General features: G+C 38.3%; 1 protein-coding gene and 1 pseudogene across 1 annotated transcript; both read right to left on the bottom strand.

The window, feature by feature from the left end:
• Positions 1–935: 935 nt before the first annotated feature.
• The window catches only part of LOC136280859 (melatonin receptor type 1A-like), a 34,785-nt pseudogene continuing 9,538 nt past the window's right edge, over positions 936–26,182 (bottom strand).
• LOC136281125 (tetratricopeptide repeat protein 28-like) lies at positions 10,597–23,033 on the bottom strand. The gene is made up of 2 exons (XM_066167330.1): positions 22,839–23,033; positions 10,597–12,161 (listed from the first exon to the last, which is right to left on the bottom strand). The coding sequence occupies exons 1-2, from the start codon at positions 23,031–23,033 to the stop codon at positions 10,989–10,991; spliced, it is 1,368 nt and encodes a 455-aa protein (XP_066023427.1). The 3' UTR covers positions 10,597–10,988.

Below are 26,182 nucleotides of genomic sequence, written 5' to 3'. Positions count from 1 at the left end.
GTAACTAGCAATTGAATCCGGAATGGGGAGTCGAAACTATGAAAGGTCCTCAGAAGAACTTTCCGTATGACGACAACATTGATGGAACATTTGTCAGGTGCCCGATTAACAAACCTTATTCCAGGGAATGTAATCATGAGCTGTGTGCACTGAAATCAAATAAAACTTTATAGTCCACTGTGTTTGATATTCACTTGATGATGATCTTGGCCAACATTTTTCTTGGAACTGATAAGAGGGTAACTCCCCGCCAGATGCTGCAATCACTAAGAGTGCCTGTCTTTGGGATCCTCCAAATGACTTCCAGGTTCTTGCAAAGTATTTATTTTCTCACTCTTTTCCGTAATTCAAGCCAGTCTACCTTCAAATATTTCCAATTTTTCAAGTGAAAACCTCAGTTAAAGTCTTAGAAAAAAAAACTACTACTACACCAGATCTTGCACCATTTCAGTTAGGCGTCGTTGTTTTCGTATGTTGGCTCGGCATTTGAAGCTAAAAATCTTCCAGAAAACAGCCTTATACTCTCGTCTGAACCTCTTATCTGTGGCACAATATATAAAGGGGTTTATGGAGCTACTCAAGTAAAGCAAAAAGCTATATGTTAAGTAAGCTGGTCGTGGTAGTGTGGGCTCTCTGTGCGCCATGTCGATGTTGTCGATGATGAAAATAGGAAGCCAACAGCATGCAAAGCCGACTACAACTGCAACCAAACGCTTCGTCACTTTGGTTTCCTCCACTTTCATCCGAAAGAGTTCTGGATTATTTACTGATGAGAAAACACCAAATGGGGTATTAGATACTACTTCAAAACGTCTCGGTTTGATGATGAGTGTCAAATAATGTCGTTAGTCTTTTGTTTCTGATTTTACCAGCAACAACCTCGAACAAAATCTCCGAAAAATCTATTTCCTACCACACTTCTCTGGGTATTTCAGTTAGGCGTCACCGTTCTCCCTGTTGTCTCGGCATTTAAAGGTAAAAATATTCCTCAAAACAACCTTGTACTCTCGCCTGAACCTCTTATCTGTGGCACAATATATGAGTGGGTTTATGGTGCTACTCAGGTAAATTAAGAGGCTGTTAGTCAAGTACACTTGTCGTGGTAGCGTGGGTCCTCCACGTGTCATGTCTATGTTATCAACGACAAAAACAGGAAGCCAACAGCATGCAAAGCCAACCACAACTGCTACCAAACGCTTTGGCTTCTTTAACATTCACCCGAAGAAGTTCCAGGTTATTTTCCAGTGAGGAAACACGATTTGATCTCGACACGGCGCGGAACACTTTGACATAGCAGATCTTGATGATAATCAAGGGTGTTGTGATAAAACAACAAAGGATTGAGGCAGAGTAAGCAATGTTACTTTCAAATTTGTACAGACACATTGCTTTTCCAGGCTGGAATCCAATGCTGTTATTTTTGAAGAGTAATATGGGAGCAGATCCAACCAGAGCTAAACACCAAACGATGAAAATATACATCAAGGCTCTTTTCTTCTTAAACAGCGAGAGATACTTTTCCCAATTAACAACACAGAAATATCGGCTGACTGCAATTGCTGCCATAGTTCCAAGACTACACTTCCCAAACGCAAAGATATCAAATGCTTGAAAGCGGCAGACCGTTTCATGAAAGATCCACCTGCCGTGGAAAAGACTTGCAACTGTAAAAGGCATACGTATATCAGAATATATCTCTCACTGCCAGTGCTATCACGAATATGTTGGGAATCGTGCGTAGTCTGTGGTTATGGTACACGGCGCAAAGAGTGAGGAGATTCCCGAGGATGGCCACAACATTGGTAACAGCAAACAAAACTGTTTCAGTCCAAACTAACGCCTCTTCTCTTGTGGCAAGCTTAAGGGAGAGTTTACTTGTCATCACTGCTTTTGGTCGATAAGCTTATAAGCTTAGATAAGCTTAAGTAACTTACACTTCTGCACAGTCTTTGTTGTCGACTTTTTGAAGCACTGATCGGCGAAACCCTCTGGTGTGCGCGATTACCAACACTGCGTACCAAAACCGAAAATCAAACGTTATTTTCCATCGTATCCTATCTTTAAACACATTGCAATTAATAAATATTAAAAGATGTCTGTATGTCGTCGTTGTTATCATTCTCATCAAGTTGGAAGTTGTAGGACCAAATAACAACTCCATTTTATGTTTCCGGTTCGGCGCGAGCTCGTGCAGTACGTCGCTGTATCTGAAAGAGGTTTCTTTTAATTGTACTCAGTTATTTACCTCCGGATAAGTGTTGTTGAATCGCTTTTAATAATCGACATATCTCTTTCGAGTGAAAGAAAAGATGTTGCTTCTACTTTTCCGTATCTTATCTATACAATCTCTTCACACAGCTGGTTAATAAACAAACATATTATTCCGTCGCGCACGAAAGGGATAAGATATCTTGAAGAGTTTGAACAACTCTCTTTTTCTGCGACATAAAATAGCTAGAAAAAAAAAAAACTCTCTCTCAGGAAAAAATTGAAATTCATTCTGTTATAAATAATTTTAGGCATTGTATAGGGGAACTAATTTTTTTTTTTGATGGCCATAAAAGATCGCAGAAGTTAAATGACAGTCAAATTTGAAATTTTAATTTAAACCACCTTAAATTTATGCTTGAATTAAAAACCTTTATTTTTAAACCGAGAGGATATTGGAAGAATTAATTGTTGTCGAATAAAGAAGCGGAAAAGTCAATCTAAGTTCTAAATTAAGCATTGGTTCGCAGTCTTCTTACATTTATTTGCGTATCCAGAACGAAAGAAGAAGTTAGAAAAATCGTCGGCCTAGAAACTTCCTTAACTGTAATATTACAACGTTCTAGACAGTAATTAAGTTGTGTAAACAGAGATGCTATCTTGTAGACAACACTCATCAGAAATACTACTTTGGCGATTCTACAAAGAAACTCAAAGTTTTATTTGGAAAAACACGCCCTGATAAAGGTTGGAAACCAATCTTATGACTTGGCAAACTCTTCAATATCATTGAAATCACTTCCTGAAACAAAGAATTGACACCATCTTGACTTTCAGTTTTGATAAAAGAAAAACATTATAAGTTTTTTTTTCAATGACAACCGCGTGAATATGATGATCAAATGTCTCACACAAAATTTAAGAAGACTGTGAAAGACTGACAATCTACAAGATCGCCTTCTGACATTCTCCAGCATTCAGAACCATATATCAGGGTGGATAGGACACAGCTATGATATAGTTTTAGCCTGGTGTTGGTGCTCTGCTGCTGGGACCTCTATACATAGTTGAGCATTCTGACTACATTTATGGCCTTCACTAAGCGGTTCTTGATGTCCTTGTTTGCTCTTCCATCATGTCTGACTGTGTTGCCTAGGTACGTGAATTCCCCCGTCGTTGGAAGATCCTCTCTGTTTGCTCTGATCAGCTGGGGGTTTGGGACATTCAGAATCATAACTTCCGTCTTGTTTTAGCCGATCTACGGGCAAATCTGTCGAACAAAGCCACAGAGGCGGGATGTTTTCTCTTGCTTATGATGATAGGTGTGAGATAGCAGCGCCTGGTCATCAGCAAAGTCGAGGTCCTCGTATGCAGAGAATAATGTCTATCGGATGCCTCTGGTCTGGTCTTCAGTTGTTCGCTACAGCACCCAAACAATCGCAATGTTGAAGAAGAGTGCTGACATCACACACCCTTACCTCACTCCAATTGTCACTCTAAAGCTGAGTGTCTTACCTCTGCTCGTGGAGTTGTCGTAAACGCTCTTATTGTGAAGAGATAGACAAGTACACAGTTACGATACAAGAAAACCAATTGCTATCGACCACATAACTCTCGTACTAGGATAATGGCAATAAAACGTGACAGATTGCCTAGTTGCATATTACGTTAGGTTTTTCAATCTTCATCACACACGATATTTAATACTAATCTACGGAGGCTTAACTAACTGACCCATAGAAACTTTCCCTTAATTTATTCAATCACACTGTGCGATTTGATGTTTCCACAAACATCCATCCTCTTTCAGTGAGCCGTAGTCGTCGATGAATACAATTTATGAATTGGAAAACGACGATGAGATTGGCTCTTTTATCTTAGACTTTGGCAATAAAGAAACTAAATTAGGAAATCACAATGCTTTCCGCCTCAATCTAAATATAACTTAATTGAGATCGATCTATTTAGCCGACGCCCTGATTTTCCCTCTCTGTCCCATTATTTTCTCATAAGGTGTGCAATAAGTATATACCGACCTCAGGTTAGTTGGAGTGACTTGCACTGACTCCAGCGGCAGTAGTCCGTGGGGGTTTCGAGAATAGAAAGCCACTCTCTTTATGGTGCAAAAATACATACCCCTCAATTCTCCTTCCAAGCGTTGTGCAAAATAAATTTTAAAAAAACTAAGTTGTAAGTTATGGTAGTTTGAGTTTAATGTTTTATGTTGTAGTTTATAATTATCGCTCAGATCCTCACCTCTTTTGTACCTCTGGGGCGTGCCCCTGGACTGCTTTCTTTCCTGAGTTTCTTTTAAGATCCTCTTCCCTTTTATATTTTAAGACATCACTGAGTGGCGTGAAAATCTAGTTTGAGAATTGTTCTCCATCGTTTTCTTCCTTTTGTTTGTTTTCTGTCGGATTGAACAAGAAATCACTAATAGAAGTTCTCAGCAGAAAATTTCATCGACTCAAACCAAAATAATTTGCTTACACATGACATGAACTAACGCTGATGCGTAAAATAAAATCCCTGCAAAATTTTCTCGCCACAGACATACTTTCATTGCATTATTCGTCAGCATCATGATCACTGTAGAAGCCTGGAGCCTAAGTTTGTAACGTCATTTAAAATTATGTCACATCAAGGAAGAATACAAAGGTAATCTAACAGAGAGAGGTTATATCTCGTCATGTGCTGGAGTATGTAAGAATGACTTAAAAATGACAACCAGTAATTTAACTGTCACAAATCACTTAGTTAAGAATGAAGAATTACTTTTGCTCGTCTGGACGGGCTCATATCATCATTTGACTATTCGAAGCAAAGATATTATGAAAAATTCCTTTTATTGTATTTATTTTCGAACATTTTAGCGCAAATGTCCCTCGGATCAATATTTTCTAGTAGATGGGGCGCTTTTAATTTCCGACTCCACAACTTAGAGAATGAATAAATTAATTCGCCTGAATTCGTGCATTGAGGGATGTCGGAATAACTAAAGAAATATAATTCTTTCTTTCTTTTTGGCAGCTCATTGGCGCATTAAGAGCGTCACAAGGAAGAAAGTGTTTAAACGGTAAGTGTTTTAAATACTCGCCATCTCTGGTTTGTTGTGTTTCATTTCCTAAAAAAAATAATGAATGTAGAGTCTCGAGGTGACACTAGCTTTTCTATTAAAAATATCATACCACTATTAGGATTGGAATCGTTTAAAATGGAGAAATAGGGGAAACAGTATGCTGATCCTAACTGGATGTCATGTTACATGTGAAAGTAGCTTACTAACACATGTCGAATCCAGTGGTACAATTCCTTGGTATATGGGAAGATCTTTGGCGAGATTATTCTTGATGACTTCCATGTTTTTTTATTCTTCGTTCCTCATTAGTTACCAATAGATTTTACCTCTATTTTTAGTTGCATGACGATCGAAACCTCAATTTCGATGGATGATACCCTAAATAATTCATTTAAACTGTCAGTAAACACTAAAAATTTGTTGTTCAGTCGGTGATGGCCATGGTATCGATAAAACACAGCGTTAGAGATACACATCCCATTGGGTAAGCATTGAAAAACCTATTGTTGTATAAATTGTTCCACTGAACTAGAGCAGTAAATGCAACTATGTTCCCCAGCCGAAATGCGTGCACCTTTCAAACTCAATTTGTTTGTTTTCTATAACGTTCAACGACGTTCACCTAAAATGGATCTATATTTCAAGAGTGTTTTTTTCTTTTTCTTTTTCATGTCAATAGGTTACCATAGTGTCTCTGGAGCCCAAACTTTTTTGCAGGAAAAATTCGTCCCCAGATATAACATTCAAAGATTCATATATATAATTTGAAAAATGAGAAGGAAAAAATAGCACATCCGATCCTGAGGAACTGAGAACAATTATTTATAAGTTTACAAAATAGGATCAGTAGCTGTTTATATTTACTGACATTATTTTTACTTTCTAAATCACCTCTGAGCTAACCAGGTTCAGAATAATTTTCATATTTGTGAGAAAGAGGGCTAGTCATCGTATTAATAAAAAATGAGTTTTCCAAATGCAAAACACTGAAATATAACGCGTAAACTTCGCAACTGCGACCGATGTTTATGAATTGTTGATGACTATTGGTGTCTAAAGAATTTGCAGACTTATCATAACGTGTTTGATGTCCTTTAAAAGGTGCCACCTGTTGTTTGCCTATTTCCTATTGCATAAAGAGTTAAGTTACGTCTTAACTAGTGCAATATTTGAACAAGTCGCGAAGAACCGAGTTCCGGTTTAAAAGAAGAACCCGAGGAATGAAAACAATCAATAATTTACTAGACAATGAAAACGTTTTCACGGGCCTTTTAGAGAGCAAACGCCGGAACGCAAACGCAAAAGCACCAGCGCTGTTGCGTGTTTACCCTGTATTCTTGCCGAGGTCATTATTTTGTGCAAAAGTGACTTTAAAATGCAAACGCACGCGCACTATCTTCGTGATAGCACAGTTCTGTTGAAGATGAGGATGGAGATTCACAACACTGTAGCTGTGTCTTGTCAGTGTCTTGATTTCTTTGTACAACTGGCAAAATAGGAGTAAAATTTATTATCCAAAGTAAACGTGAATCGAATTTCAATTATTCAGAATTGATAACGATGATCATGAATGATTTTGTTTCAGACTTTTTGAGTCCAACCCAAGAGTTCAAGACATATTTCCCGCCTTTAAGAGTTTGAAACTTGAAGCCGTAATCAACTCTCGATCTCTGTATCTTCACGTCAGACGAGTCATGACTGCGCTGGAAAATGCTGTGTTTTCTTTGAACGACGCAGAGGTTTTCATCGGATATTTAATGAACTTGGGAGAAAGACATAAACCATGGCCCGTGAGGCTGGAGCATTTCGATATATGTATTCTATTATGCCGATCAAGGCTACTTAGGGGTACATATTGTTGTATAGCGCTGTATTGTGATGTAAATTACAGTAGCGGGAAGTGTAGTGCTATCTAGGAGTACATATTATTGCTTATGATCCATCAAATAATTTTGCTCGCGCGCGATTGGTCTAAACGCAGTAAGTGACTGAATATTCCCTGGCTAAAACTAAGTGATATCCGAGAATATCACCTAAACGATATTCCCCAATTTGCAGACCTTACGTCCACCACGATAAGTCTTCATCTCAAAATTAATGCAATTCAGGGTAATTAGGCATTATCAACTGAATTGATAACGTAAATTGCCCACCGCAAAGAGTTTAAAAGCTCATGTTTCGAGCGTTTGCCCTATGCAATCGCTCTGACGAAGGGCTAACGCTCGAAACGTCAGTTTTTAAACTCTTTGCAGTGGCCAATTTACGTTATCAACTCACTAAATTACCATGTTATACTCTCCCACCGACGCAGCATCACAGGTTTTTTTAGAAACTTAACCTTTTCTTAATTCAATTCAGTGAGCTGTTCATTAACATTTTTCACAAAATATTTGAAGGATTAAAAAACACAATAGCGTCTAATTTGCGCGAAAATATGTACGGATATTTGTCCTTGGATATTATCTGTTCCTCGAAGTTCACAGTTTCCGCATCTTGGAACAGAAACTTCGAGAAAATGACTGCGGCAAATATTCGCACTTATTTTGGCGCCAAATTGGAGCAATTGTTTATATAGCGCTATATGGTGATTTAAAATTCAGTAGAGCGAAGCATAGTGCTATCTAGGGGTACATATTGTTGTGAAGCGTTGTCTAGTTACTGCATTTTACGGATTTACAGTGTTACTCTGGGGTATAATGTTGTATTGTGCTGTATGATGATAAAACTTGCAGTAGAGGGATGTATAGGGACGGGGAAGAGGGGCATATAGGAGTGCGTATTCGAACAGACATGAAGTTCACTAATCAACGGAACGTGTTTGCCCATGATGAATCTCTCAAGTTGTCATCTCTCTAAGCATTATTGTATCTTATCCTTTCTCAATTATTGTTTTGTCAAAACTCTTCCTCAGGGTATTCTCTGCGTCTACATCCGATGGCAGCTACCGACTCAATAGAGTACGGCTGTGGATTGGCCTGCCGCCATCTTGGATTCGCATTGTAGGTGGACCCTGGGCGAGAGTTTGACCCATTCCCAATCACATGATAGAAGAAGCCTTAATTTGGACATTGAGGGACTCGTTTCCGACTAAATGCACTGATTATGTCGCCGAGTCTTGGAGGGAGCTGTTTCGCTTTATAACTGCTATTATGATGAGAGGACTGAGGAGAGCAAGCACTGGCACCCTGTGGACTAGGAATCAATCGAAAGGAAAACTGAGATTTTACTAGAGATGACTTTAAGAGGACACCGTCCCAAAGTGAACATAATACGCATGATAACAACTACTATGGGGGAGTAACGAGGTATATGAGTTGTAAGAAGCCTGACGTTGCGCGAAGATTGAGACGAGTGAAAACTGAAACAGACAGATATCGTCCTCCCTGATGATGCCGTAGAACGGCGAAAGCTCGGAGTGAATAAAGAAAGAACCACAGTAGCACTTAAAGGCTTCATTTGATCAATATCCTAGACATGAAAAAGATGGGAATAAAGGAAAATTGCGATGAAAAAAAAAAAAAAAAAAAAGGAAGGAACCAGAGGAAGGAGAAAAAAAAGGGATGCGCAAATGTGAAAAGGTGTAAAAACTTGTGTGAGGAAAAAGATAAAAAAAGGCGCAGATATGTAACAGTATGAACACGTCCGTCGGCGTTCAAAACCGTGTGGCAATACGGAGAACGATAGACAGTGAAAGAGACACAATCGAAGAGATGACGCGCTTTTGTCAAGTGGGCGGGGGCTTGGAACATGGAATGTTAGTACACTGTTAGCTGCACACATTATCAACTTGGTGCGCGGGTCAAAACAAGTATTGAAGTCCCCATAGGATCTGCTTTCTCTACATCTTACACGCATCCTAAGAATATAAAGACAGACAATGTAAATCAACGCAGTTTTTGTATTTTAGACACTCTATATTTCTCTTACACAAAGAAGTAAAAAAATAAGTACAATAGAAACTGCATTAAACTGTTCAAGGCATTAAGTAAAATATGCGCTAAACGGAGACGCTAAAATGAACCCATTTACTCCCAAGGCTGATCATAATTTTAATTCTCCTCACGGTATTAATACACCGAAAAACATGGAGTCAATAACAGTTAGAGAAAATCCAAACTGGAGGATAATCTTTTACTAGAAACATAATGTTACATCGAATTCTCGGAACAAGCGGCAGCAAAGAGAAACACATTCTTATCTTATTTTTCTTCAGAACTTGGGAGTTCATGAGTTAATTAATGTAAACTAAGATGAATGAACAGTCATCTTCAACTTTAAAAAAAATAGCATCAAAACACTTCACACGAAATACACTGACATTATACAAACCATGTTTAGTTGAAACTGTCCTAGAATGTCTTTAAAATCCTAGTTACATTATATTCAACCACGCATATTATCAGACATCCTCAAATCATGCTGAGATAAATTTAAAGCGATGAAAAAATTTCAAGAGGTGATTTTCAACAATTAGAAGTTTTATCCTGAAGCCCTGAACGTTTTCAACTACGCATTAGGTTTGCATTAATTAATGAGCCTTTTCACCAAAATAATTCCCATTGAGGACTACATGGCTTACGTTAACTGCTTCTCTCGTTTATGAGCGTAAATATTGTCATACTAGAAACAACAAATTCCATGTCACATACAATAAAAGTCACACCTATGGAAACTTTAATTTATAGTGAACTCTGCGTCCCTCTTTCCTAGTTTAGATTACATGGACAATTTTTAGCCTCTCCGTCGTCGTTCTTTAAAACGAACGGAGAAGTGTTTGGTAAAACGGACAAAAATTGGCCAGACTCGTTTGATTGAAAACAGGGTTGTAGCCAGCTTTTTGACTAAATGTAAGCTTCTACCCTCACAAATTTCAGTTTTTGTTTCAACATTTGCAAGAGTCATATTATCTTTTAGTAAAAGTCAAGCGGGCAGAAAACAATTGTAGGCCGGGCCTACGGGACTAGAGGCTGGCTACACCCCTAAAAGTAGGTGTAATGTCTCTAACATATGGTTAGTAAATTTAATAACATCATCTCTGATGTTTACTTCTTCAAATTAAGCTTAGAATGGCAATCTTGGCACTGACAGAACTAGATCGCATTAAAATGGATTGAGTTGAAAATGATAATCAATTTTTTTGTAAAGATGAAGGTAAATTGTAACAAAGTAATTTATGATGTAGAAAACGGTCTAAGATGAATTCACATATTCAATTCACATACATGTTCAATCAAAGTTTTGGAAATAAAATTCGCCAACTTTTGCAAATGACGAATTGTTTCTTTGCTTATCAAAAGCTTAGAGCATAAAGGTAATTAAAATCTGGTGGAAAAGCCCCTGGTTGGGTAAAAGAAATAACCTTTAAATTATTTTCCATACAACTGATTGTAATACAGGAACAGAGCTGAGTGACATGTTGGTGGAAATGGAAACCTCGTTCATAACAGAGGCCTTGTTGCATTTCGTTCTCTTCGCAAGCATTTAAATTTGTTAAAGTAACAAAAAATGACAATTCCACTGATCAAAATATAATGAAATAGACTGGTTTATTTCTTCACCATAGTAAAGTTGCACATCTCAAGTTCCATTTAACAAAAAAGTAAAAAGTAAAGAAAAATAACCAAAAATTGTTTAAAATAGAGAAACATTTAAACCTTCCAAGTTCCTACTTCATTCTTTTGAGATGAAAAATTAAATTTTCTCATTTATTTGATTTTCTATTCAAATTTTCTCTTTCCTTTGCCATCAGGTCAAACTTGAGGTCATCTCCAATCAGCAAAAAGGGCGCCCAGTATTTGATGTCGTGGAACTCATCTGATTCTCTGAGGCTTTTCATGGCCAGGTTCAGTGACTTGCTTGTAGATTTACCTTCTGCAAGGTGTTGATAAAAGCATTTCATGAACTCGAGAGTAGCCTCGTCATCAATCGCCCACAGGGACACCACAACAGACCGAGCACCAGCCCCAATAAAAGCGCGCGCAATGCCAACCACACCTTCAGCCTTGATCTCGCCCCGACCACTGTGGCAGCAACTGAGCACAACAAGTTTAGCGCGAAGTTGAACATTCAACACATCTCGAATCGTTAAAATGTAATCCTCTTTCTTGGTAGGCACAGAAGATATTCGGTCTGGGTCAGGTGTAAGAGCAATTTCGCCAGTTTCCATACATCCGTGTGCCGCAAAGTGAACTAAGGAAACGGAACTGAGTCTTTTCAACACCTCACGTTTCGTGGCTTTTCTGCCAGTGATTGGCGTAATATTCAGAATTTCTCCGATCATTTCTACTTCTTCTTTAGCACACGGAAGCTGCTCGAGGACTTTCTCTCCCTCGCTGTTAGTAACCTCGGATACCCACGGATCTCCTACAAGTAACGCATCACTGCTTTTGTGATAATCATCTGGGCAATCGGCAATGAGTCTAAGACTTGCTAACGATGGAGCGACTCGGATTGTGAACGATTCACACAGATATTTAGAATTACCATCCTTCAATGCAGCGTAAGGAGCGATCCACAGGGGTCCATCAGGAATAATGAGAAGCTCATCCCCTTGAATCAAGTCAGCCACCGGCTTCATAACGATATCATACAAACTGCTCAAGCATCCGTCTTGTTGGAAGTGAGGTTGAGGGTTGGCTTCTTTGGTTTTCTCATCCACTTTTGAACGGCCCTCCCTCAAAGCATCTAAAGATCGATTCTCGCATCTCACATTAGAACGAACACCAAGTTGTGTATAGACACCGAGCATGTACGACTCAAACGACTGGCTAGATCCACTATTCTCTGAAACAAAACCTTTGAGTTTACTTTGTCTTAACTGAACTTGTTTTCCTTCGGACACAACCCAAAGATTGACGTTAGCTTCGTCCACTGCCTGAAAGACAGTGTTTGATGGAACGTTTTTTAAAACTGCGCAATCTTCATCTTCTCCCTTGTGGTGACTTGTTCCACCACGAAAACTGGATTCCATGAGGTCGGTTAGAGCTTGAGCTCGTCCTTTCTCAGCAACAAATAAGGCTTCATCTACATTACCTTGTTCTACGAGAACTCTCCACAAACCCGTATACGCCATTTGATGCTGATTTCGAAAATTAACTTTCCACTCATCTTTAGATTTAAGAAGTACTCTCAAGGAATTGAATAAGTTTATGCTAGCTTGGTAATGTTCAACGGCTTTTGGCAGTCCACAGAAACGCATCCTAATGAACAGTAGGCCATTGCCTCCAAGGATTTGTCTCCTACTTCTTTAGCTATTTTAAGATTTAGGTTATGGTATTCTATGGCTTTTTTTAAATCACCCAGACGGCGATAAGCATTGCCAAGATTGCCATAAGCAGGACCCTCCCCATGCTTGTCTCCTACTTCTTTAGCTATTTTAAGATGTAGGTTGTGGTACTCTATGGCTTTTTTAAAATCACTCAGACTGTGATAAGCATTGCCAAGATTGCCATAAGCACGACCCTCCCCATGCTTGTCTCCTACTCCTTTAGCTATTTTAAGATGTAGGTTGTGGTACTCTATGGCTTTTTTGAAATCACCCAGACTAGAATAAGCATTGCCAAGATTGCCATAAGCACCACCTTCCCCATGCTTGTCTCCTACTTCTTTAGCTATTTTAAGATCTAGGTTGTGGTACTCTATGGCTTTTTTGAAATCACCCAGACTAGAATAAGCATTGCCAAGATTGCCATAAGCACCACCTTCCCCATGCTTGTCTCCTACTTCTTTAGCTATTTTAAGATCTAGGTTGTGGTACTCTATGGCTTTTTTGAAATCACCCAGACGGTGATAAGCATTGCCAAGATTGCCATAAGCACCACCCTCCCCATGCTTGTCTCCTACTTCTTTAGCTATTTTAAGATGTAGGTTGTGGTACTCTATGGCTTTTTTGAAATCACCCAGACTAGAATAAGCATTGCCAAGATTGCCATAAGCACCACCCTCCCCATGCTTGTCTCCTACTTCTTTAGCTATTTTAAGATGTAGGTTGTGGTACTCTATGGCTTTTTTGAAATCGCCCAGACTAGAATAAGCATTGCCAAGATTGCCATAAGCACTACCCTCCCCATGCTTGTCTCCTACTTCTTTGGCTATTTTAAGATGTAGGTTGTGGTACTCTATGGCTTTTTTGAAATCACCCAGACTCTGATAAGCATTGCCAAGATTGCCATAAGCACCACCCTCCCCATGCTTGTCTCCTACTTCTTTAGCTATTTTAAGATCTAGGTTGTGGTACTCTATGGCTTTTTTGAAATCACCCAGACTGTCATAAGCATTGCCAAGATTGCCATAAGCACTACCCTCCCCATGCTTGTCTCCTACTTCTTTAGCTATTTTAAGATGTAGGTTGTGGTACTCTATGGCTTTTTTGAAATCACCCAGACGGTGATAAGCATTGCCAAGATTGCCATAAGCACGACCCTCCCCATGTTTGTCTCCTACTTCTTTAGCTTTTTTAAGATATAGGTTTAGGTACTCTATGGCTTCTTCTCCCCAATTATAGAAGTCTATGACTTTCTTGATATCACCTGAACTTGCGCTAACGTGGTCATGACTAATAGGATCTTTTTCCTCCATGGACTTATCTCCCACTTCTCTGACAGACTGAAGTCTTAATGACAACAAGATCCTATTGTTTTTGTCAATCTTTTTTTATGTTAAGGGTTAAATGTGGAAAAACAAAAAAGATTATGTTTCTGATCATATTGATATGTAATAGTCCATTTTAACATTTGCGTGCTTGGTTCCCAAGCCTCTGAACAAGAGGGATGATAAAGGCTGACCTTGTTATGATAAAAACATTGCTGCTTTTTAAATGCAAACTACTTTGTTATTATCGTTTCTAGATACTGGTCTCTATCACAACAAGGTCACCTTCAGCCTCACTCCAAACTAAGGCTTGGCAACTAAGTACACGACTATAAAATTACCCATTAGGAGGGCTTTGCATGAAAGGTAGATGATTTATCAACATACAGTCTTAAAGTCAGTTGTGAAGTAAATCTACACTTCAAAAAATGTTTTTTCTGTCTACAGCCTCAAAATTTAACGCGAAATATCTAGATTTAATCCTTAGTTTCCAAAAACTGAGCAGCACTTGCTCAATTTTTAAATTAATATAGCTTTAACATCAGACAATTATTTTACAGCAGTGGAAGAAATGAGTCTACAACACAAACACATGTCTTTAAAATTTTTATTTGTCCATAGGAAAGCAGGACGAAAGTTTCCGAGTCTCTAAGTAGTGGAAAAAGGTCGAAGGCAAGAAAATTTGCATAAAATATGTAAACATTACCGAGCTTTTAGTTCTGGCTTGTTTTAGAGAGATCATCTACCCAAGTACTATGTAAAACTGGATTAATATTAGTCTTCTAACCCTTTAACTCCCGTGAGTGACCAAAAGAGAATTTCTCCTTACAATAGCAATACAATATCAATCAGATAAGTGTTGAGAGTAAAAAAAGATATATCAATTTGAAAATAGTTAGTTGATGCGATACTGAATTCTCTGTACTAACATTACAAGAATTGTATGGTTGACAGTAAGGATAATTACAAATTTGTTCTGGGAAATTAAAGGGTTATATAAACTAATGTACCAGTTATTGGCATGGATAGTAGAACTAAGTCAAATTGGCTAAAAGGAGTAATTTCATTAATAAGTCATGAGGTAATAACTTCTCCTATGTTTTTAATCACACACACTTAAAGTATATGAACTGATAAGTTTCCATCATAATTAATACCCTTCTTTGTATTTTCTCCCTTAAAACATCAAATTATGGAAACTTTTTTTTTATACCCACGGTTAAAAATGAAAGATTCCTTCATAGGATACAGCTAGTCCCTTATCACACCAAGTGATTGCTTCTTCAAATCTCTTTAATTCAACACAAGCAGTGGCTCCTGTAGGCAACAACACAAAGAAGCATACTATTACTGTAGCTCAATTCTGAGAAAAGAACCTGAAACCATTGAAATCATTACAGACCAGAAGAAAAAAAAAAGACAAAACAAAACAAAACTAAACGGAAAAGAATAAACAGGCCCTATTAGGTTTCAGTTAGATTTATTTAGCTTTACAGACAACTGAAACTTCTAAGAACACTTAAATTAGGATCAACAACTCCCACAAAAACACTAAGAGTTAGGTAAGTCCTGATCCTTCTTTCTAAAACAACTAGATAGTGACTTAAGAGCGTGTCCACGAGAGCACCGGACAGTCGTGCTACATGCCATCTCACCGATTTCAATGAAACTTTGTCAGTTTAAAGGCTCTACCCCAAAACTCAAAAAAACAGACTGGTTTCTGTTTTGGTTTTTTCCGTGGGGAGATAAACCACCCCCCGGTTTTTCTTGGTTTTCACCAATGAAATCGCTTCAAATAGGTAAAATGTATGAAGCTCTCAATGCGATGGTATTTAACCAATTACTTTGAGGATTTGCACACATATTTTTACATCCTTAGTAAATGGCCGCCGCGAGTATCAGTCAGTTCGATTGACGGCTTGTCAATCAACAGAGGCAAATATACGACAGTATTTTTATACTTTTCGATTCATCTAAATATTTTACAACTTTGAGGTCAAATATCTCCCGTTGCCAGAAAGCTACAACACTAATCTTAATTACTCTTTATAACCCATCATTTCATCTCTGAAAATCATTAAAAAAATCTTTGGGCACTACCGTATTTTTGTCTTGGATACCTTTTAAAATCTGCGACTGTGACAAGTTTCTCTTAACCACACCTGTCACACACTTCTTTCTCCAGGCGGTCACTTGACAAAATAAACCTACATTTTTTAGCTCTTTATACAAGATGATTGATCAAGAAAGGTGAAAAATGTTTAAAACCTTCGAGATTTTTTGTGGGAATGGAAAATTTCACGTTTAGAGAGATGCATGTTGACGAAAAATCAATGGGAAAATCGTTGCGTTTCCTTCTTCAGTCGTTTATTACTTTGAAGATTTGCTAAAATCAGGACATAGGGCTCTTGTACAGAACAAAACATTCATTAGCCTATACTTTGATCGTCTATTATCATTATCGCACAGTTTACAATAAGGAAACTGTAACAGTAGAGGAGATTTTAAAGTCACATGTCGCCTGCTTGTTGACGTACAAGTTCCCGAGGGTAACAACTTCGGCTTTTCCATACCGCGAATGACGGGAAACTCTGCCCCCCTTATTTGATAGGAAATATCAATAGCCCCATAAATTCATTAACTACGCCATGTTTCCAGAAAATAAGACTGGAAAATGTTTTTTCCACTTTCCACCATCAAGAAATTCCACGTATAGAAATAGTATTTGTAGGGTTACTGCGTGACTTTTCATGAGAAGTAAAAATTGTTCATCTTTTCTTTTCAAGAAGACACTTCTAGAAAGTTCTTAATCCTTCTGTTATCTTATTTTCCTGTTTTTTGACTGCAAATATCATTTGCATTTGCTATTATTTTCGCTGATTGTCATGGCCTTTCCTGCGAGCACGTGCGAGCTAGTTCATATACAGGACTCTTTCGAGTTTCTCTGGCTGGTGTCGGGCTTAGGTGTGTAGGTCTGGCTCGAAAGATATCTGCACGCTGCAACACGGGTTCCCATGTTTTCTCCTTTTTCTTCATTTGGATTTTCATTCTCTTGCTTGCATTATCACACATTTATGTTTTTTTATTCCCTCAGTGCGTTCCCTCAGATTTGGAAGTAGGCCATGAAAAGTCAATATTGACCAGAACTGAAATCCTTTTCTATCACTATTTGTTTCAGAGACCCCCGTCATTTGTGACTTTATTTCTCAAGAAAATGTGTTTCTATTTGCTATTTATCTCCATTAGAACATGAAACTAGGTCCCGATAAGTTTTTTTTGTCTCGTGACTCCCAAAAACTGTGTTTGCGACAACATCAATTGAGAAATCGAAGGCAATTACGCCTGAGAAACTCGCTTGTAGCCTTCTACCCGCAGAAGGCAACTCCGTATAATGAAACGTTCTAAGACCTCTATAAACTAGAGACATTGCGTGATGTTGAGGGGTGAAATATTTACCCTAAATCTGTGACCCTCAAACGGATCACGTACTCGTACATGTAACGTCCGGAAAATGTCACGCATGTATAACACCTTAGGCGCACCTGGCGAATTCTATCCATTGGCTTCAATAGCAAAGAGACAACTTATTTACTATTTGTATATGAGAAAGCTTATTTACCCTACTTGAAAAATCCTTGATGAAGTCTACTATTGTCAGACGAAACGCGTGGGAGATAAATACAAGTTTTTACTTTCTCAGTTCGTGCAGCGATGCTTACTAGTTTGTTCCGTCAAAAACGCTTTTAATGTGAAATCACGTCAACCTCGACAGAAAAATTAAGCTCATCCTGTCATAATTAATGGTTTGATACCGTAAGTACCAGTTTAGGTACATCATTGGGCTTTGATCACAATGATAAAAAAAGTGTGCGTTTCCTCACGCTTGCCACGTTTATTCTTTGGAAAATTATTTTACTGGGGGGCGATGTCGCTTACCTTGGCGCGTCTTGACTCTGGCCGACGAAAATTATCGAGGTGAACTCCATGAAATTCTAGTCAAATGTTTTAAAAACTTTGTCTACCCGTGATTTGCACGCAGAAAAAAAAGGCAAATTCCGAACGGTATTTCAAAACATTTTATTCATTAGTCAATTTATGAACTGTTTTATAGCAGCCCGAGGAAAAAGCCGGCGTATCGGTCAAATGAATTCCAATTTTTTCAACAAGGAGTTGGTAAGTTCATTTTTCCAAGTAAATTTAAGTGGGGGTCATTTTTTTGTGACAGCCAATCAAAGATAGACATCTCTGAAACGTCTCTGAAACTCTTTTTAAAAAGAGTTTACACTTCCGGTAATATTTTCCTCCTTCTCGCAACACCGCAACAGTCATTGTTAATCCTATGTAGTGTAGGTGTATCAGTTGTATTACGTCTTCATAGTGCTGCCATATAAGAAATCGAGTGTCTAAAAAGCCCTCAATTCAATCTAACACTCGAATTGATAAAGTCAAGATGGTGCAGTTGTCTTGTTCATTTGCAACTAACTGTAGAACCAAATTTTATTTTTCTCGCGCTGGACAGGGACGGCAACAGCTCATACCTCTAAATTCGTGGGTATACAGCTTAAAAAAAACATTTGAGAGACGTCGGTGTATCCCAAACATGCGTTTCGTCCGAGATGGAGCTTATTCTAGCGCGTATTGGCTTATTTGGAGATTACGAAGGCCGCGATTTCACGATGTACCTCAAATATCGTGCACAACTTGGTGTGAGATTCAGACCTTCAGGTTCGTAAATGCCAGTATCCTCCTCATAAAAATCTGAGACATAAAGTGGGAGAGAGATGAATCCCCAGATGGCAGAAGAAATCTAAGCTGGTGGCGAGTCTTCCTGGTGGCGGCAAGGTGACTGTAAACCTAAATAGAACGCGTACTGTAGCTGCTACCTTAGAGTCGGCAATGAATAAGGAAGAAGGGCAAGAAGAGCGCCTATCTGAACATCAGTTTTCCAAGCTGGTGATTTGTGACTGAGATGAACTTTATATCATATGATTGCTAGGGATACGCAGATACTGTAGAGGCGCTCACATAAATAGAGGTGGGCGATCCTCCCTCTGACTTAAGAACTGCGACAAGTTTATAGCGCAGACCAACTGGCACGGTTTGAAGCACCTCAGGGTCTCACTAGGCTCATCACATTAGAAACCTTCAGCAAACTAATCGTAGAAGCGGGTGGTTATCAGCAACGTGCACAGATTTCTGAACGCGGGTCATCGCGAGAGCTATACCCAATCCGTCATAGACGGAACAAGAAAGCGAGATATGGAAGAAGGATGTATCAAGACGTTTCAGTCATTGGCAGCCATCCAAATGTACCCTGACAAAGACAAACACAGTGAAGCCGACAAAAAAATTCCGCCTATGATAAGATCAAGAGGAAATGGACTAAGACCGGCTTGCCATTCTATAGGGGATGGCTACGTTCAAGGTCGGACCTCAGGTAAAAATTCTGACGAACAATCCTTAACTAGCCAAGTGGACTTTGGATGGGCTCTTTGGAAAACACAAAAAACAGCCACCTTTTCTCAGAAAGCAGAGAATTATCTCTTAGACGTGTGCTGGGCAAGGGAGGAAACTAGTAAGGCAACCGCCTCCAGTGTGATTTCCCAAATATCGAGGGAGTTTAAGAGACGACACCAGCCAGAAATGTTGTCTAAGACTGACCGGTTGATACAGCAGCAAATCGCTCGATACTTCAGCCGGTTGGCCGATGCCAATGATCTAGCTTCAGAATTCGAAACTGAACGAACAAGGCAGAAGATAAGGAGGGACCTTGCAAAATTTAGACGAAGACTGCAGGAGAGGGTACAGCTGCTATTAAGCTAAAAAAAAAAGACATTTGCATCTCACTTTTCTTTCATATTTATTGTCTTTGCTCACGAAAACAACTGGCTATGTCTTAGGATTTCATCAAGGGAGATTTGCAGGAAGCCTACTCGTCAAATTACTGCTGGCTCATTCTTATTTTAAAATTTTACAAGTCAAACCCGGCAACATTCGATCTAGAGAGATGTGGATTTATATGTAGTAATAGAATGCTTGAAAAAAATATGCAGATATTTTACAAACGAAGCAGGCAAATAATCATAGTGAGCTGCAGATTATTCTGAAATTGTTATCTAGCAGACAGCATGAACAACGCGCTTGAATAATTCCTACGGAGAGTCTTCGGGTCACACAACAGATGTTAGCTTAGCGGAGTTCTGCATGGAAATGTTCGATGGCGGTAAGTGACAACGACCACACTATTGAATTTTATTTTCGGGATAGAATCACAGTTTTTAGTCCGAAAGAACTATTGATATTTGCTCTCGAGCGAAAGCGCAGAATTTTTCGTCTGTAAAAGCCGAAGTTGTAGTACACTGGAACATGTAGTAATATCAACCAACACGCAGCATGTGGCTTTAAAATATCCTAAAATGAGCAATGATGATGATAAACAATCAAATTATAGACTAATGAATGTTTTGTGCCGTACAAAAGCCATATCTGCTGATTTTAGCAAATCTTCAAAGTAATAAACGACTGAAGAAAGAAACGCTACGATTTTCCCATTGATTTTTCGTCTACATGCATCTCTCTAAACGTGGAATTCCGTTCCTACAAGAAATCTCGAAAGTTTTTCACATTTTTCACCTTTCTTGAACAACCGTCTTGTATAAAGAACTAAAAAATGTAGGTTTATTTCGTCAAGTGACCGCCTAGAGCAAGAAGTGCGTGACAGGTGTAGTTAAGAGAAACTTGTCACAGTCGCAGATTTTAAAAGGCATCCAAGACAAAAATACGGTAGTGCCCAAAGATTTTTTTGATGACTTTCAGAGATGAAATAATGGGTTATAAAGGGTAATTAAGATTAGTGTTGTAGCTTTCTGGCAACGGGAGATATTTGACCTCAAAGTTGTCAAATATTTGGGTGAATCGAAAAGTCTAAAAACACAGTCGTATATTTGCCTCTGTTGATTGACAAGCCGTCAATCAAACTGACTGATGCTTGCAGCAGACCTTAACAAAGGATGTAAAAATATGTGTGCAAATCCTCAAAGTAATTGGTTAAATACCATCGCAATGAGAGCTTCATATACATTTTACCTATTTGAAGCGATTTTCTTGGTGAAAACTAAGAAAAAAACTAGGGGGTGGTCTATCTTCCCTCAGAAAAAAACCAAAACAGAAACCAGTTTGTCTTTTTGAGTTTTGGGGTAAACCCTTTAAACTGGCAAAGTTTCATTGAAATCGGTGAGATGGTATGTAGCACGACTGACTGGTGCTCTCGTGGACACGCTCTCAACATATCTGACACCTGTGACTCATTGAACTTAAGGAACTAAAATATTCATGCTGAAATTTTGCTTTGCATTCCGCATTGAGTTCTTCATCCCGTTCAAAATAATATTCTCATCATGATTAATGGAAGTAAAGGCGTAGTAGTCAAGAGCTGGATTCAAATGTACATCAGGGGGGTCTTGACCTCTTAATTAAAGTCAATTGAGACAAGATTGCACTCCATTTAACCTCATTTAACCTTAGAGTGTTGAGTTCTTTTTTTTTATTATTATTATAGTACAGCTAACATATCTAACCTCTCACAATTGCCTTAAGGAAAGTTGGATTTAACTCAATAGCTGCTTCTGCATCCCTTAGTGAGTCCTGGTGATTTCCTGTTATTGAAATAAATATCTCTGATTAACCATACATGTTGCAAACCAACTACCATTACTATAATTTTGGGAAAAACTTGCTCGTTGATATCTGGGGTAAGAGGTTACTTCTTTGTATATTTGAGAGGCCAAGATAAGATGTAAATTTTTCCGGGAATGCATTAAAAATCATCACCTTGTTCAGAAAACTACTACAGACAACTCAATAGCTTCAAAATAGAAAAAAAAAGCATATTAAAGCTCTCATCATCTTACCAAGTTTAGAATGTGCAATTGCCCTGTTGTTGTGCAGTTTAGCCTTCAGTTCTTTGTCATTGCAGTTCATTTTAATTCCTTTGGTGTAAAAATGAATAGCATTGATGAAATCTCCTTTCATGAAGGCCTCATTACCCTCATTCCTATAAACATCAGCTGTGGCTGCAAAGAAAAAATAAAATAATTCGAAAAAAATTAATAAATGGGTGTCAAAGTCTGTGATCGTAGTTAATAATTATTCGTGTATAGTCAGAGCTGCCAAGATCTGGAGATTTCAAATCTGCAGATTTTCAATAGTTATGATGATGCTAACAATGTAGGTGACAACATGGGTAAGAATAATGATGAGAATTATAAGCACCACTCAATTCGAGGCAAACCCCTGGAGATTCCTAAAATTCCTATTCCCTGGGCAAAATTAATAAAATGTTCAAATGCCCCACACAATCTTATGTAAAAGGCGAAATAATTAGCAATTTCACTTTCAACTAATTGATCAAGTTTTAAAAACTAATTGACCAAGCTTTAAAACCTAGACCTTGAAGCCTTATTTCTTCTGAGCCATTTGTAAGTGAAAGTACACCATCTACCTTAAACACCTCCATATTCAATGATAATTAACACTTGTACTCTACTGAAAATTAGATGTGACAGTTTTTATTCAAATTCCCTAACGCCAGCCAGGCAGGGTTAAAACCCCCTCCCCCCCCCCACCCTCTTTGGCTTGGATGACGATCAAATGCCTGTGGGTTGCTCGAGGAGAAGGGAGGGAATGTTGAAGGTTTCAAAGTGATTATGTTTCATTAAAATTGAAAGATGATGGTGATGATGATGGTGATGATGATGATGGTAACTATGATGCAAACTTACACAATGGATGTTGTATGATGATCAAATAAAGTCTTAACTTATTATAACTTTGTGTTATTGCTTTGAACTGTTAGAAAAGAAAATAGCAAAAGTTTCTGTGTCATAGATCTTCTCAATGAACAGCATATTGTAATCATACAAGAGAGTCATGACTGGCCAAATATCCTTTAAAGTGGTCATACACTGTAAATGTCCTTTTCCACATCTGCTTGCATTCTTGAAACTGATCGAATAGAAATTGTTCTAACAATAACTGAAGCCGAAGTTGAACCTAGCTCACCTCGTAAAGTGTCCTCGTCAAAATCTGGTGCATTTTCTTTGTCAGGTAAGTCTTCATTTTCACATGGAACTTTAATTGAACTTCTTCCTGTAGCCATAGCAACTGCAACAAGACTGATGCTTCTTAAAAAGTTCTTCTTTTAAGTCATCCTGGCCTGAAAAAAAGGTGATTGAAAATGGTTTAAACATCAGCTCAACATATTACCCAGTTGCAAAATAAATATTTTTTCCCTTCTGAGAATGGGAGGGATACATAGACACAAAATCAGAAGCCAACTAAGAGCTAATGTCAACATGCATCCGACAAACAGCGGCAAGTCGTCCAAATTCGTTTTCTATCCTACTTTCATATTTTGTAGCCCAATATGTCCTAATAATGGTGGTGCAGTTTTTTTAAAAATATATTTTAGTTTCTGAGAAATGATTTTTTTCGTTCGACCGCTCAAATATGCAAATTTTCACTCTGAATATTAACCGAGTTGTGTGACCTCATGTAACGAATTTACTTGACCTCCGGCATTTCTATCGGCATAATCCTTTGTTGTATCATCTAAACTTAATCCCTTGACATTATTGAGGCTGGCAAAAAATTATTTATTTTTTGGTGAATATTTTTGTCCGACATACTTTTTCTATGTCGAAAAGTAGCATCAAAACAAAGACAGTTTTAACAATGACCAATATGAGAGAATCTACTGAGCTTCTAGCTTTTAAAAGACAAAAGGATGGTTATAAAATTAATGTAAAAACTTTCTTGTGTAATTGTGTTGTTCTATCGTGAGACGAACTCAAAGTCCGGCAAAATTTACTTGCTAGCAACTATGAAATATACATGGTGTGCCTACTTGTCGCCACCTTTTATTGGCATATCGAGGCATAAATCACTACAATTTGTAAAAAAATTCTAACATAACACTCTAACCTAGTTTATTTATGATTTTATAAGACCAATAAGCTGTTTTGGTCATTATATTACGCTTGGGTATTACTTTTTGCCGAGAGCCCAGGTTTTACGTTGTGTTTTCCCCTATTCCAGTTATATCAGAAGCTAGTCACGCAATAATTGATACCAACACAAATTAAATAAATATTTACCCTGTGTGAAGATTTTTGTTTATGTTAAATTGACAATATTACAATATGTCACTTTTGTGGTCACTAATCGTTGTTTCAGTGGCAGCGTAGCAGTTCAAAGCGGGTTGTTGCTTCAACGCTATTGAAATTTATAGTGTTCTGGCAGGAAAGCAAAGCATGATGCTCTGGGAATAAAAACTCTTTGGGGCCTTTCACATGATATCGGAATGAGTTTTGTTCATAAACGAGTTCATCCCGGTTGCCACATGATACCAGAGTAAAATTATTCGAAACGAGTCATTTCTGAATGAGTTTATTGAGGTTTTCATTCCAGAACGAAACACTTATTCTGGACGACCTTTTGTACCTGTGTAAAGTAAACGCGGCACGACACTCATATCTGTATGAATCCTCTGTAGGAGCGAAGAAAGCATAGAAAAGGGACGTAAATACTTGTTTTTATAATCAAAATTATCTTCCATGTGAACGCGGCATGAAATTAATTTCATTCGGAAATGAAACCCATTTTGGAAAAACGTAAAAGGTACCTTATTGACGGACCATTAGATTTTTGATGTGGGTAGGGGAGGGGGGGGGGGGTCATTTGCCAATTGCACGATTTGTTTTCTTCCATTAAGCCTGTGCTCGATTTTTTCGGGGGTTATTGCCCAACACCCCAATACCCCCCTCCCCCTGCATCAAAAATCTAATGGTCCGTCCCTAAGATGCTATCAAGTCCTGCAACTTTCTCATGTGATAAAAGAATTTGGATATATCTGTATTACTCGCGTTGTTGTTGTTGTTTTTTTTTTTTTACATTACCGAGCGAATTTCAAGTGATAATTTCAGGAAGTAAGAAGCAACAACAAAAGGATTCCTATCAAAGCGAGGAGCCATTTTCAGTCATACCTGGTCGGACACCTTGAAAACAAAGGATGACACGCAAGCAGTTTACTGCAAATTTGACATGAAAATAATTCTGATGCCTCTTTGAAAAGAGAAAAAGGCTTGAACAGTAGACATCGCAAGATCTTTGGCTATGTTACAAAAGAATACTTAATGCACTAGAAGTGCACACATCGAGTTCTGGACTTGAATAGTCTGTTAACAAATGCAGACGTACAGTTATTATAATCCCTATCAAATTATGTCAAGACGCACAAAACAAAACAAAACGTACAGCCGTCCTGCCTCGAGGCAGGACAGATTTTTTCCGCATAAAAATCTGACAGATTAGCGCCTAAAGTTTTTATAAGTAAATAACCAGTTTACGTGAATTTTACGAGGTGAGACTGACAGCTCGTAGTTGGCAAAAATGGGTGAGGATGCTTGTCGTACCTTTCAGGGGTCAAAATCAGTAATCTGGTACCTTTTATGGTGTCTCCAACTTTAGTGGACTGCCAGAGACTTAGCTGGTACCTTTTAGGGTGTTTTTCGCTCAATAAAATACCTGAAATAAGCATTTAATAAGCACTGGAACGATTTTAATGATCTGACTTGAGCCTCTAGAGCACATCGATAAAGAAGTTCTTATTTTTGAGATTTTTCAATTTTTTTTGTGTTTAAATTGGTAATTTATAGGGGTAAATATCAGTTGTTCCCACTCCCACACGGACTCGCATCCTCGCCTCTTATATATAGGGGATCCCCGGGGGGTGCTGATACGTGCAGCACACTTGAAATTTCGCAAGGACAAATTTTGATGTGATTTTCGGTGGAGAGAAAAAGTTTTGTCAGCGTCTTGTAACTACTATGGAAGGGCCCTTTACCACTGTACTTAATTACGCATCCCACCAGATGGCAGGAAGCCTACAAAGTGTTCAGACATTAGTATAGAAAACTCCGTCTCTGTCTGGATCGATTTTTGAAAATTTTTTTGAAACTCCATCTCTGTCTGGATTTTTGAAAATTTCAAGATTTACAAAAGACAGTCCTAATTGACTGAGATAAATTGGGCAAAAATCATCATCGTATGTTGCAAGTTCATATAATTTGTAACAGCAGCAATTGAAGTTATTTAAATCAGAGGCTGTAGTTAGGTAAAGTCTGTATTTAAGAGTGGCCCATCCAGGCCCTGAGCTCATAGTCCTGGATTCCTCACATGAAGCGACTAGGTATTATTACTCCTCCCTAGACATGATGACAGTCCACCCCATGGTTACCCCCCCCCCCC

Source organism: Pocillopora verrucosa, chromosome 5, assembly GCF_036669915.1.
Source record: "Pocillopora verrucosa isolate sample1 chromosome 5, ASM3666991v2, whole genome shotgun sequence".
Taxonomy (NCBI): Eukaryota; Metazoa; Cnidaria; class Anthozoa; order Scleractinia; family Pocilloporidae; genus Pocillopora; species Pocillopora verrucosa.
This window is presented reverse-complemented; position numbering and strand designations above follow the sequence as displayed.